Raw genomic sequence first — 15,053 nt, forward strand, 5'->3', positions numbered from 1 at the left:
ACGGACGGACAACCCGAAAACATAATGGCTCCGGCACCACTTCGTGGCGGAGGCATAAACAGGGGAATGGCTGGAGGAGGACTTGGTAGCCATTGACAAAGTTTGCACTTGTCAGTGAGGATAATATGACACCTTTAAATGATGAGTTTCCACCAAATATCATTGCTGAGAATGATAAGAGTGTAAAGTCGCCACTAAACCTAAAGTGTTTGAGGCAACCTAACATCCTTCTAATGCTCAACCAACAATATATTATGTCGGCATTCAGCAAATGCAGAAAGATATATGAAACACTTGAAATTTTGAGAAAAATCTCTCAATGTGTTTAAAAGTTATACGTTTGTAAGGTTTTAGTTAATGCTATCTGCTGCTCTCTTTTGATGCAAAATTTACAACAATCTGTGATGTCATAGCGTGTGAATGATTTTAGAATGGAGTATATGTGCACTGAATGTCACAAACTTTTTTCCAAGACATCAAACAGTCACTTAACTTAGCTCCTCCACAAGGTGCAGAGAACAGTATTTGCCTCAGGTGCAAGTCAAGAGAATGAATGCTTTCAAATGTAGACTTGTGTGAAATTTCATCTATGTTTTCTTATGTGTTCCGCAATTCTGAAAAGGTGATACACACAGATCTCATCACATGAGGGCAGCAAACAAAATCAACTCAAAGCTTAGAATTTTAAAACTTATTGAATAGATCTTCCAAATATCCACAATTTTTCATTGAAAAGTGTTTCACAAACATTCCTGTATTCACTTCATCTACAAATAATCCCTCTTTTTTTTTAGGGGGATGGGGGTGGGGATAGATCTTCCCTTTAAACCATCTATTTCAGTACAAATAATGTTTCAAAACCCTTCCTGTATTCACTTCATCTACAAATAATCCCTTTATTTTATTTCATCTTTTTTTTTTTTGGGGGGGGGAATAGATCTTCCCTTTAAACCATCTATTTCAGTAACAATCAGATAACACAGGAAGCTACAAGGGGATTATAGAGATTTGGTTGACCAACACACTCCACACATAATGGCCTGTCGTGACTCAGTCAAAGGAAGTTTCCACAGAAGTTCACTCATTTCACCTCGTAACAACTGCCTCTCACATGATCATCACACCTTAAAGACTCTATGTAGTGGCTAGATCAAAAAAAAAATGTTGAGCTTCACATAATATGTTATGAAGTGATGGTCAAATGAGGGGGAGGAAACACTCAATCTAGTGAAAGTTTTTGATATATACCTGTCACTATCATAACAAGTATCAACAAACTAATATCACCCTGCCGTGCCCACATCTGAATGGTTATTTTAAACACAGCTGTCCATGGAGAAAACATAAGCATTGACTGTTTATGCACAACTATCTTATTTTTCAACCATTTAGCAGTCACTTTGCAAGTCTGTTTCAATTTCTAAGTCGCCTTTTTTCCCCATAACCATTTTTTTTTTCTCCCACACAATATCTACGACACATGCAGCATAAACACAGGACCACGACTTTGAGATTTATCAAGGTGGAAACAATGTTAAAATGTGCCCTTAAGAAGGGTTTTCTTGGAAGGTCAACAAACTTTCAGCTGGTGTCCGCTGCTCATTCCCAGGACAATCTACCATTACTCAGTACTGACAGCGACAGAGGTAAGTGACTTTCTCAATCATGAATGATAAACCTGTCCACAGGAACAGTGAAAAAGCAGGACTTGGCTACTACTATGTACAATTATTGTGACCATGCATCACAAAACCAACAATGAGGTGCACACACTGATCTTTTGTGAAGACTGAAAATAGGTGAAATGGGTCAACCCAGCAAATCTGAAGTTTTTCATATTTTCTGAAAGGGCAAGTCTTCTTCTGCACAAGACTAAAGTCAGGGATCATAAAACAAACAGGAAATTGAGTTTTTAGCAGTTTAGTGTGATTAGGTGTGTCTTATAAGAGTCCCCTTTTCATTTCTCAAAAACTTCATCCATACTCATCACTTTCAACTCTATCTTTCAAAAGAATGATGCTACTGCTTTAAAAGTTAGCATTAATCATTCACAGAATGTGTTGACGATGAGTGCTTAAATTCAGCTTTATCTGATAATCCCTTCATTGTTGTTGCTCCAGTGGCTTACATCCTGTTTTTTGTTCCAGTCGGTCAACCTAGTCAATCCTCATTCTTTTATATTTTCTGAAACAGCAATTCTTCTTCTATATTATCCTAAATTTGGGAGTCATAGAACAAATGGGAAACGGTATTTCTGTTTTGTTTTGTTTTTACATTTTTTCTGAAATGTTTTTTTTTGTAGAATTGTTGGATTATATATGTGACCGTGCACCTCAAAACGAACATAAAGTCGCACGCACTGATTTTGCGTGAGGACTGAAAATAAGTGAAATGGGTAAATTTAGCCGAACTTGACTTTTTCATATTTTCTGAAAGAGCGGGTCTTCTTTTACATTATGCTAAAATTTGGTTTCATAAAACAGACAGGAAAGTGCGTTTTTTGGCAGTTTATCTCGAACATTTTAGGTAGAATAGTGTGATGAGGTGTGTCTTTAGAATCCCTTTTTCATTTCTGAAAAACCTTGTCCACACTCTTCACTTTCAACTCTAATAACTTTTCAAAGGATAGTGCTACTGATTTGAAAGTTGGCATTAATTATGGACAGAATGTGTTAATGAGGCATGCTTAATTTCAGTTTAATCTGATAATCTCTTCATTGTTGTTACTCTGGTGGTTTACTTCCTGTTTTTTGTCCCATTCATCGCACTGCCAGCACGGTTTGGTAAAGATTAAGCGCTTGAATAGACACTGTACTTCAGAGCCTCTTTTCTCAGTTCACACTTTTCCTGAGTTTGTGCTTTCTTTCCAATATTTAGATAGGTTAGGAGAATCCATTTGATTAGAGTTATACATCGTTTTAAAGCTTAAAGTCTGCTCTTTCAGAATATGGTCTTACCTAAAAATTCATGTCTGGCGACTTTTTGTTTGTTTTGAGGTGCACTGTCACATATGTCATTGAGACCCCTTTTCATTTCTTAAAAAGCCTTTACACACTATACACTTGCGATTCTAATAACTTTGCAAGGAAAATGTAACTGCTTTGAAAGTTGAGATTTGACATGAAAGAATGCACAATTTAACCCCTTCATTGAGATTGCTGTAGAGTTTTACATCTTGCATAAAGCACAGCTTGGTGAGATATAAAGCACTTGAATAGACCATAAAATTCAAAGCCCCTTTTTCATTTCACACTTTTCCAGAGTGTGTACATTCTTTCCATTGAGGTAGGTTAGGAAAGTTGATTTGTAGGGAGTTATACACCATTTAAAAGCTGGGGGGGGGGGGGGGGTCTGCTCTATTCAGAATCTGCCCTAAACTAAAAATCTATGTTTGGCGACTTTTTGGTGTTTTTGTGATACAGATCACAAATGCACTGGCATTCATTCACAAAAGAAAATGACATACTGTGATTGATATATTATTGGAGATTAAAAAGGGGGTGACATGAAAAAAAAAAAGAGAGGTCACTTAGGAGCAAGCAGATGAAAATGTGTCCCAAGTGTGCTCTAAGAGCTGTGCTAATAAATGTTAATGGAGTTGCTGGTGAACATTAGAGCTCTGGCACAGAGGTGTTGTAAGTGGCGCAGCTGGGACGATATGAGGTGCCAATGGATGGCATCATATGGGATGGTAGTTTGCAGCCATATGATACTGGTGGGTGGTGACCGGGTGCTGCTTGGTACAGAAAACAAGCTAGTGGTTGATGGGTGGTTGCAAGTAGGTGCTACAAGAGTGTGAAGTGAAAAGCTGACAAGAGTCTTAGAGATTGTTGTTGCATGCTGATGGGGTGCTCGCTCATATTGAAGGGGTGCTACTGCTTTGCTGGTGAGGTGTTAATGGGGTGGTGGCTGAGTTTGATGGGGTGCTAATGGTTGCAAGCTGAGTGCAGTGGGGTGACTGAGGGTGCAGCTGAGCCAGTAGTAAACATCCTGGCACGGTGACAGTATGCTGCTCATGGTAGGATAACAAGAGATAAATAAGGTACCAGTGGGTGTTAGATGGAGGATATTGGCACGGTGCTATTGGATGTAAAGGTGGAGAGAATTGGGATGGTGCTAGCAGGTGTCATAATGGAGGGTACTGGTAAGCCAGGTGTAAAGTAGGTTTTATAAGGATGCAAATGAGTTAAAATAAGGTGCTGGTGTTCAGACGGGACAATGATAGTGACTGTTGATGGGGGTTTGAGGACCAGCACAGTTCAAGTGGTTGCTGATTGGCTACATTTTCTAGCTGCTGGTACATCACATCAGTTTAAGACTCAGAGGGCTGAGCTTTAAACTGTGAACAAAAATGACAACATACACCTACCTCTGTTTCTTTTGCAGCAGTCCCCCTGCTGTATGCTGTATGCGATGTTTTCGAACTCAAGCTTGACCGGTGGCCGACTGGGCAGGTTGGTCAGCTTCTGGGTCTCCGGGGTCCGAGGCTCGCCCTGTTTGAAGGGTGACCCAGGGCTAGGTCCTGCTGAGGATACTTCCGGTGACTTCCTGTCTTGCAGCTCTGAAGAAATAAAGCAAAAAAGAGATAGAGAGAGCTATGATAAGATGCATACATCATGAAAATTTAATGCATTCGCAGAATGGGACCATTTGTGACCGTGCACCTCAAAACGAACATAAAGTCGCACACACTGATTTTGCGTGAGGACTGCAAATAAGTGCAATGGGTCAACATAGCCGAACTTGACTTTTTCATATTCTCTGAAAGAGCGGGTCTTCTTTTATACTATGCTAAAATTTGGTATCATAAAACGGGCAGGAAAGTGTGTTTTTTTAGCAGTTTATCTTGAACATTTTTGGTAGAATAGTGTGATTAGGTGTGTCTTTAGAATCCCTCTTTCATTTCTGATAAAACCTTGTGCACACTCTTCACTTTCAACTCTAATAGCTTTTGAAAGGATAGTGCTACTACTTTGAAAGTTGGCATTAATTATGGACAGAATGTGTTAATGAGGCATGCTTAATTTCAGTTTAATCTGATAATCCCTTCATTGTTGTTACTCTGGTGGTTTACTTCCTGTTTTTGTCCCATTCATCGCACAGCCAGCACGGTTTGGTAAAGATTAAGTGCTTCTTAATAGACACTGTACTTCAGAGCCTCTTTTCTCAGTTCACACTTTTCCTGAGTTTGTGCTTTCTTTCTAATATTTAGATAGGTTAGGAGAGTCCATTTGATTTGAGTTATTCATCATTTTAAAGCTTAAAGTCTGCTCTTTCAGAATATGGTCTTAACTAAAAATTCATGTCTGGCGACTTTTTGTTTGTTTTGAGGTGCAGCGTCACATTTAAAGATATGGTATAGTTTTCGTTGAGAAGGGGATTCAGCTTTAAACTTTTTGCATCATAAAAACAAAACCAATATAAAATAGTAAAGAGCATACAATTATAAAAGGAACTCAGCATTTATTTGATGAAAATTGATTTTGAAATGGCCGAGATATCTAAAAATAAAGTAACACTAGAAATGTCGCTATGGCGACTGATGCCTCCGCCATAATGCATGATTCTCCCAATAGGTGTATAGTACAATGTCTTCACAATGTGTGATGACAGTTTCACATAACTGGCAAAATATTGAAATGACAGGTTTGTCAGAAATATCTGGAATGTTCACTTTCCTTGAACTTGGTTTGCTATAATTGTCTATAAAGAGTGCAGGTACACATATTTGGGGAATTGAGAATTTTCACTTGACTTCTGACCGACCCTTTTATAAGTTTATGCAATGAGTAATTTCCAAGGTATGAAGAAAGAGTGTAATTACAGTACAAAATAGATTTTTGGGGGGGCATTGAAACTTGGCCTGTGACCCTTAACCTTTGACCTTCTGGCTGGAAATTTCCCAGAGAATCTCCATTAGGTAATGCATGTATAAATATTAGGTAAAAAAAAAAAACTAATAATGCAAGCATTGCATGTACTAGTACATATGAGGGAAATAGTAAAATTTTGAGGAGTTGACCTTGACCTTTGATCCCTGAATATTGACCCATGACCCCTAAATTCCCTAGATAATCCCTGCCAGTCAGTACATGCGTATGTACCAAGTTCCATGAAGATACATTGAACCATTTGCGAGAAAAGTGATATTGCAACATTTTCACCTAACCTTTTGACCTTTTGACCTTTCACCTAATGACATGAAACTCTCTCTGGAGAATCTTCACGCAGTAGTACATGTCTACACTAAGTTTAAAAAAAATACCTTCGGGCATTGCATAGATATGGGGGAAATAGCAACATTTTTAGCATTTGACCTTGACCTTTTGACCTTTGACCTCTTGCCAATGTCACTTAAATCTACTCAACTAATTGCTCCATCATACATCATACTTGGACCAAGTTTGGTGAAAGCTGCTTCATTCAGTTTTGAGTTATCACGTAAACAGATAAATTTTAGGATTTGACCTTCACCTCTGTCTGATTTCACTAAAAAACTAATCTAGTAATTGTCACATCATACATCATCCTCCTACAAAGTTTGGTAAAATTTGCTCGATCCAGTCTTGAGTTATCGCGTAAACGGATACAATTTCATGATTTGACCTTGACCTTTGGCCTTTGGCCGATTTCACCCAAACTCAATTCAAGTAATTGCCCCATCATACTTTATACTTGGACCATGTTTGGTAAAATTCCAGTCAGTATTACTCAAGTTATCGCGCAAACGAAAGCGGACGGACGTACGGACGTACGGATGGACGTACGGACAACCCGAAAACATAATGCCTCCGCCACGATAACAAAGCAATCCTAATAAAAGGTGGGTCCTACCTTTTATTAGGATTGCTTTACAGTATTTTGGATATCTCAGCTATTTCAAAACCAATTTTCATAAAATAAACTTTGAGTTCCTCTTAGAATTGTATGCTCTTTCATATCATAAGAGGTTACTCATTATCTCACAAAAAAGTAAGAAACTTGAAGCCAGCAACCTCAACCAAACCTATACCATCCCTTCAAACCAAGAAACCAATTTCATTCACTCAAAAAGGTCCTTTGAAACCACTGTTATTCTGCAGACTGCAACACTGCCAGCCAATTGCCAGATACCATGTCAAACAATAACAGAAACATCCTGTCTATTCACTGATACATTGAGTCATTTCTCTTCTTGGCTCCACTATGCTCCATTTTAGGTTCCTGTTTCCATGCTTAAAACTTAGAGCAAAGACTAAAAAGAAAAAAAAAAATCACTGGATACATACACATACAACATACACAAATCAGCAGTTGCGATCTGACAAATTTCATTTGTGAGCCGAAGACACATTGAAGAAAATTCAAATCTCAACATACAACAAAAAAATGTTTTGTAGAATCACTTCTTTTCAATGCGAGCAAATGGTAATATAAACATTCTTTTTTTTTTACTATTACAAAATAGAAATGGTTTCTGTTAAAAGACAGGTCAGCATATGGCTTTTTAAACAAACATATATATACAAATTCCTATACACACACCAAAAAACACATATTAGTCCTAATGACAGTTTTTTCCCTTCTAAATATAACAAATTTCATGTAGAAACCGTTCTTTGTTCAAATCAAGCCATCAACCACACATGCTTGGCACTTCAGACTTGTTATTCATATTCCCACATACATTACGTAATGTCAAACTTGATTCAACAATAGCATGCTCAAAATGTGAAATTAATACAAGTTACAACAACATTAACAAGGTAAGCACTAACGACTTGTTATTCAGACTTCAACGAACCCCTTTCCTCAATTTATCCATTGATTCACAACACATTCGCAAGCCCAAATGCCCCATCCCTCCACACACAAACATCACACACCTCATTCAATCCATCTATGTTTCTGAACACACCCCTACATGTATCTCTATGAAACCTTTACACTTAGCACACTCACTCTCTCCCTCACACACATATGCACAAGCACACACAATGCACACACACACACATCTGCATGAGCACGTAATAGGCAGAAGCACTCACATGCATTACAATACTAATTTAAGAGGTCGGCAAAGGGTAAAAGCTATGTTGCCGATACACACAGGCGTGTTAATGACGTGACAGCATAGCTCTTTTAACACACTCCTAAAATTTGTTGCATTCCTAAGGCTAAACTTCATTGCACTTGCAGGATGTTATCAACTCCATGCCCTCATTTTTACCCACATTATATTCCTTCCTGTCAATTTTGTGAAGATCATGCTTCTACTTACAATTAATATTTAATTTTCATGGCTGCAACAAACGTGGATACGTTGAGATCGTCTCAGCCCTCTGAGAGACCTGGTTTATGCATTTACAGGAACGAGGAGAAAGATTATAATGTGGTACTTCTTCCCATTACACACTCATTACTTTGCATGAGCAGGGCATGGCATACACTTCCAGGAATCTCTTCATCATTTATGACCCAAAGGGGGTTAATAGCACAACTACAAGTGCCATAGGGAACAAACCTCTGTCAATACCATAAGGTCGCTAATGCATATGAAACTGGGCAAGCATCCTCTAAAAACATCTTGGATCTGGATCATTACTGTAAAACACAATATTTTTGCGGCATGAAATTTTTGTGAATTGAAGCCGACAGCCTTTTTTCGCGGCATGAAATTTTCGCAAGTTGCCTCTAACATTACATGCAAATAGTGTAGACAAGAACGTTTGCGTGCATTTTAATTTCGCTACTCTTGGCTCTCGCAAAATTCACGAAATCAAAATGCGCGCGAATATTCCTCATTTTACAGCATCTCAATCATCACCAAAAAGTAATCACCTGCTCCCTTTTATTACCATGCCAGAAGTATTCTGCAAATTTCCCAAAAATCTGATCGTTACTCTTGAAGTAGGCCTAATATTGCTAACATGAAGACAGACTAACAAACAAACACAATCATGCTGTCAAACACAGTATCTCCTTGGAAGAGATAACAATGAGCTGGTTTACTAATATCGTGAAGTTCATAATAATCCCCCCCCCCCCTGTCTTCCAAACAGCCATTACCCCTTCCCCTCTCCCGGAATCTACCACCAAAACGACTATTTCTATAACCACCTGATCCAGTAACGAGCCCTCTAATTTTTCCGCTCCCATATAATGAAATTCGTTTCAAATGCTTACAATCCAGTTTGACTGCCTCAGTTTGAAGCTACGTTTGTAAAGACTTACAAATGCAAGTGCCCTCCTCAGAAGCCATCCTTGTTTGGAACAAAAGCATTACCAAAGACACTTACTGCCCCAGGCAGAATAGAAATGTCTTCCTCTATACTTTTGGATGTCGCCATTGTCTTACACTGTCACTGAAAACACAAATTAGTTTTACTTTATCCACTGTTTAAAACAAGAAATGGAAATGCCCAGGTTGCACCTACATTGCTGTCATGAACAGACTTCACAGATGCAAACATTCTCTCAATATCTCTACTTTTTTGTCTCTCTTCTCTCTGAGTTCTTCCTGTTTGAAAATGTGTATCTTTTTTTTGTCTTGCAGATTGACGGACTGAGCTTACAGACTTTCGACAAGCCAGTATATATTTACTCATTTTTCAGGGATGTCAACCTTATAAATAGCACCCACAGTATTATGAGGTCTGATGCAAAGGCATTTTTTTTTAAACACAGCAATATCACTTTTCCTGCAATAGGCATGAGTGTAGTACAATTTGGGTAAAACAGTATTTTCTGTGAAACCTGCAGTAATTTCGGCTTCACCCCCCCCCCCCCCCCCCCCAAAAAAAAAAAATACTGTAAAAAGTAACAGTTGTCATCTTACAGGACCGACAGCCTCTCTTGGAACATGGATAAGCATTACAAGTGAACAGAAACAAGATGACTTTGGGTTGTCTAATTTTAATGGAATTTTCAGTGTTCTTTATATTTTGATTTTTTTTTTTCTTTCACAATAGTTCGCTTGAATCATAATGTTAGGATTTGGTTCCACGTCCTTCCAAACAAAAGCTTGCAGGAAGGGCGAAAATTCTGCCGAGTTTATAGTTTGTGGTCGTTCACATTAGACAGGAAAGAAAGAGTTTTCAGAGAACAGAAAATGAGACAATATCTGCACAAAGAAAGAATATTAAAGCACCTATCAGGTACACTGCTGCCTTTCTGCTGAAAATTTACATTAATCCAAATTATATTGAAAGTGTGTTGATTCATGTGGGCAAAATCAGATCTCAATTGAATGAAGTTTGCAGTGAGGTGGGAGTCAAGATCTCGGGTAATATAAGAGCTTTGCCTAGATTTGACACTAAACGGCAAACAGTGAGTAAAGATTGACATACATTTGTATTTGAGATCAAACAGCAAGGTGTAAGTAAACACAGCTACCCTGCCCTATATTTCTTCCCACTGCCCAATCAATAGATTGCAAACATAATCAGAAGATTGCTACATTCTCTCATCTCTTTCTCTCTCTTCTCCCGTCTCCTCTCCCTCTCCTTCTATCTCTCCCTCCTTTTCTCTCTCTTCTTTCTCTTTCTCCCCCTCCATTTATCTATTTTGCTCCATCTTGCCTTCTCTTTACCGTAAAACGAAGAATGTTCGCGTGCATTTTAATTTCGCGAATTTTGCGAGAGCCAAGATTCGCGAAATTAAATGCACGTGAAAGTTCTTGTCTATGCTACATGCATTGACTGTTAGGGGCAATTCGCCAAAATTTCATGCCGCGAAAATATTGTGTTTTACATTATCTCTCCTTTTCTATTCTTTCTCTCTCCTTCTATCCATTTTCTTCCTCTCACTCTCCCCCTCTTTCTTTCTCTCTCTGTCTTTCATTCTTGACTTGTTACTCTATGCATGTACACTTAATCATTATGTAACCCGCTACAACAAAAGGATTTGAAGTCACATCATCAAAATTGGTCAAAACAATCGGATTTCTGTTTTTGGCATAATTTTGTAGTCTAATGTTTTGTCTATCATCTGCCAAAATTTTGAAGCTAAATGATCAAAGGAAAGGCAAGGAATCAGCATTTTTCTGGGCCATGATCATTTCCAACTTTCAACGTAGCAGATACGTGTCCGAAGATTTGGATTTAGCGCCACAGCTAGACTCCGCCCCTAGCAATGAGGGAGTCATCTTATTGGTCAGTGTGTGGCATCCTGATTACTGATTGGTCGTGCGTAGACTGCTGGCTCTAAGCTTGAATGAACATCGCGGAGGTCGCTAGGAGCATATTATTGTCAAGCGGTGAAAATTGTCTCGCCTCCCCTTGATCATGATAGCGTCAGAAGGATAACTTTGAAGGCAATTTTCTCGAAACTCTGATTTCCTCAACCACTTGACATGCACTAATAAAATCATCGATATCTCCCCAACCAGATACTGTAATGAATTATGCTATGTAAAATTAAAGTAGAAGAGTAAGGGAATAATGTCATCCCATTTTCAGAAAAATTATCCTCCTGACTTTCGGATCCTTTTGTTGTAGTGGGTCACATATTGTCATACCTACATGGAATTGCATCACATAAATATGTTTTCAAATGTAGATCGGTCAACAGGACCCTATGTTTTGTGTGCAGGAACAGAACTTACTCGACCTTTGATTTTTTTTTTGTGAGGGTACAAATGGGTTGCGATATTTGTGTATGTTTGTATTGTATAGAAAATTGTAAAGAAGTGTCATTTTTTAATGTCTATTATTGATCTTCTCAAGCAACAGAAATCAGATCATTTTCTTTTCTTAAAATGAATGCATATAAAGCTGTACTACCACTGCAATCAAAATGACAGATATCACATTCTATAGGGCCTACTGTAAAACTAGAAATGTTCATGTGCATTTCAATTTCATGAATTTTATGAGAGGCAAGATTAGTGAAATAAAAATGCACACAAAAGTTCTTGTCCACACTACCTATGTGTAAAATGCCAGTGGCAATTCATGAAAATTTCATGCCATGAAATAAAGACATCGATTCCAATTCGCGAAAATTTCATGCGGCAAAAGTATCTTGACTTCACACTTCTCCCACAACAATCAAACAAGAGGCTCATATTATGGATAGGTAATGTCAAGTTACCATGGGAACTAATACATGATGTGTAACTTTCTGCTAGAGTGCAAGAAAATGAACTGAAAACAAAGCAAATAAAGTCGTACTGTGCATGCAAACAAATTAAACAAAAAATGAATATTTCTTTGTCTTTTACCACAGAGGATTTTCCAACGTGCCTTCAATGTTATGTGTTTTCACTGAAGAGTCATACACGTATTTCAATTCCAGCTCATTTCAGTTAGTCTTTTGGAAGGTCATTCAATAATTGCTGGCTGTCAATCAATAATTTGCAGGCTCCAGTATGCACATCACTGAGCAACACCATAATTTTCATTTGAATATTGGTTTTAGGTTATAGTAGTAGTAGTAGTAGTAGTAGTAGTAGTAGTAGTAGTAGTAGTAGTAGTAGTAGTAGTAGTAATAGATAATAGTTATAATAGTAATAGTAATATAATAGTAATAGTAGTAGTAGTAATAATAATAATAATAATAACAATAATGATAACAATAAAAATAATAATAATAATAGTAGTAGTAGTAGTAATAATGATAATGATAATAAGAATAAGAATAATAAGAATAATAATAGATAATTTCTACATAGTATAATTCAACTCAAAATAGGTTCTCAAAGCATTTTAGATACACAGAAGATTATGTCCAGTGTTCAAAGAAAGATACAAACTTTAAATAAATGGTTTCAAAGTTGGGCTTAGGTATGAATTGGAAAGGTCACTGACCAGCACTGAATGTCCATCTTGCTTCAAGTTACATTGGGGGGGGGGGGGGGGGGAGGGGCACAAATAGGATGTTTTTAAAAGTATGATCACTTTATGACGAACTAATGCACGGATGCAAATTCATACAAGAGCAAAATGCCACTTCAACTTCAGGTATTATGTAACAGTTGCTATCAAGTGCTCCTACCCTCGTTAAAATTCTGCTGGTAGAAAGTTGCATCGTGGTCAGATAATTTTTGTATGTTGTCGTTGTGTTTTGTTCTGGTCAAGCGGTATTGCTTCCTGTCCCAGTCTAACACCTGGGTTTGACATTGTGGTGTAGATATCTTGTAGTCTTTGATTCAGCCCTGCTTTCTCATTGCGTGTAACCCATTACAATTTCATCCTCACAAAGTTGCAGACAGATCTGAGGAATCTGCCAGATAATGTGATCTGACTAAAAAAGAAAAATGAAGAAAACATGGCATTTGTTCTGATGGTTGCAAGTTTGAAACTTCACTTTTCCCTGGCCAAATATCAAATTTTAAGAACAATTTGAAATTCTGGGTGTTTTCCCCCATTTTGATGAAACATTTTGAAAAGGTGGTTTGCATTGACCTACTGTATCAAATGTAAGCCATGACTCATGCATGGTGAACTGCATCTGAACCTCACAGCAACTTTTCCCTCCCTCTGGTGACCAGCTTCCATTCCATTACTGTAATGGGTATTGTACATTAAAATGGGACAAATTATATATCACTGCATATATGGAGAATTTCAAGATACCAATAACAGGGAATCATAATTTCTACCATGTTATTAGGCTTTTATGGTGATGGGGCACACATTGGATCCTAGGTAATATGAAATCACCAGAGCATGCCAACTCCATTTTTTGCATCTTTGGTACTCAAAAATTGATATCAAAGTGAAGATGTGACTTTATGACCGGCAGTGCCCATTTTTACAATAGGCTACTTATTACAGTAATAAACTAATTCTTAACCCGTTGAGGATGGTTTGATTTTGCTACAACACGCATTTCCCATAGACACTTGCCCAAGTATACTCGTGACTAGTCCTCAACGGGTTAAAACATGATCTACACATCAAGGCAGTAGCTACAATACTTTAGTACGGTACTATTGCATGCAGCCATCATAGTTGTTACTTAATATTGTAAATCACATATTTTGAGAGGCGATGAAGCAAGGGTCTGGTGTTATGCAACTGGCAGATGGAAGAAAAAAGGACTGATGTAACACTTGGTATTGCATAATCAAAGCTTACAATCAATACTTCTGCACTGTGTGCATAGAGGTGGTGTAATAATACACTTTGGTGTAAACCTGGCAGTCTTCCACCAAACAGAATAGATGTCTTTCATTAACCAAAACAGAGGTGTAATCCCAACATTGGCTACCTGGATGTCAGCGTTTAATGTATCTATGTCATGGTGGCAGCATGCTAAACACTGGTGTTTATTCTTGGTGTAGATTGAATATCCTTGGTATTCCTCTGGTGCCTTCAAGCTGCTAGTCTCTGCATTCTCTGTACAAAGGCATTATTACACCTAACAAATGATTTTGTTTAACACTTGTGTAGCTCTAGTGTTATGTTGCCAATAAATAGCATTGCATTATCTGCTTAAACACATCATTACACACTCCATTTACCTACACACTGGTGTAGATCTGGTGTTATGCTACTAGAAACTTCTGCTTTATCACAATTTTCACAAAAGATCTCATTACACCACCAACAAGCCGGTATAAACCTGGTGTTGTGCTGTGCTTGCACTACTGCTCATGCTACACACACTGGTGTATCCCTGGTGTTAAATACACTTTGTGGTCCACATCTCTCAACCTGTGTATCAGAGGCACAACATAATGTGCTGCAGTCTATGAATGGCTGCAGTAGTAAAGTACTTGCTTGGATCAGCAGAGGAACTCTTCATAGTGGTAGGAATAGGCACTGATCTTATCAATCATGAACCATTTATTTCATATCTTAGTAAGACAGCAAGCATATCTTCATATTTTTTTTTCCAAGCAGGAATGCAACCAACCTGCCCCATTTCTCAACGATCATTGTTTGCTATAAGTGTATCATTTCCCCCTATACACCTAACACAGCCTATCAAGTGTATGATAGATTATGTTTCTCAGAACCTGTCTAGCCTCGCTGGTGTAATTGGTCTGGGGATAAGCGCATCAAATGTGAAAATCACGTCCTTGTCATTCATTGTTGCATCATATCCCCATGGAATACTTACCTTCA

General features: G+C 38.0%; 1 protein-coding gene across 1 annotated transcript in view; it reads right to left on the reverse strand.

The window, feature by feature from the left end:
- LOC139728369 (ATP-binding cassette subfamily G member 4-like) overlaps positions 1–15,053 on the reverse strand; it is a 120,271-nt gene that overhangs the window by 38,663 nt on the left and 66,555 nt on the right. Inside the window, 1 exon segment of the mRNA XM_071639313.1 lies at positions 4,370–4,561. Within this exon segment, the coding sequence (XP_071495414.1) occupies positions 4,370–4,561 (192 nt within the window).

This window comes from Diadema antillarum, unplaced genomic scaffold (assembly GCF_040938485.1).
Source record: "Diadema antillarum isolate AM-2024a unplaced genomic scaffold, OU_Dant_1.0 seq00000175_RagTag, whole genome shotgun sequence".
Classification (NCBI taxonomy): domain Eukaryota; kingdom Metazoa; phylum Echinodermata; class Echinoidea; order Diadematoida; family Diadematidae; genus Diadema; species Diadema antillarum.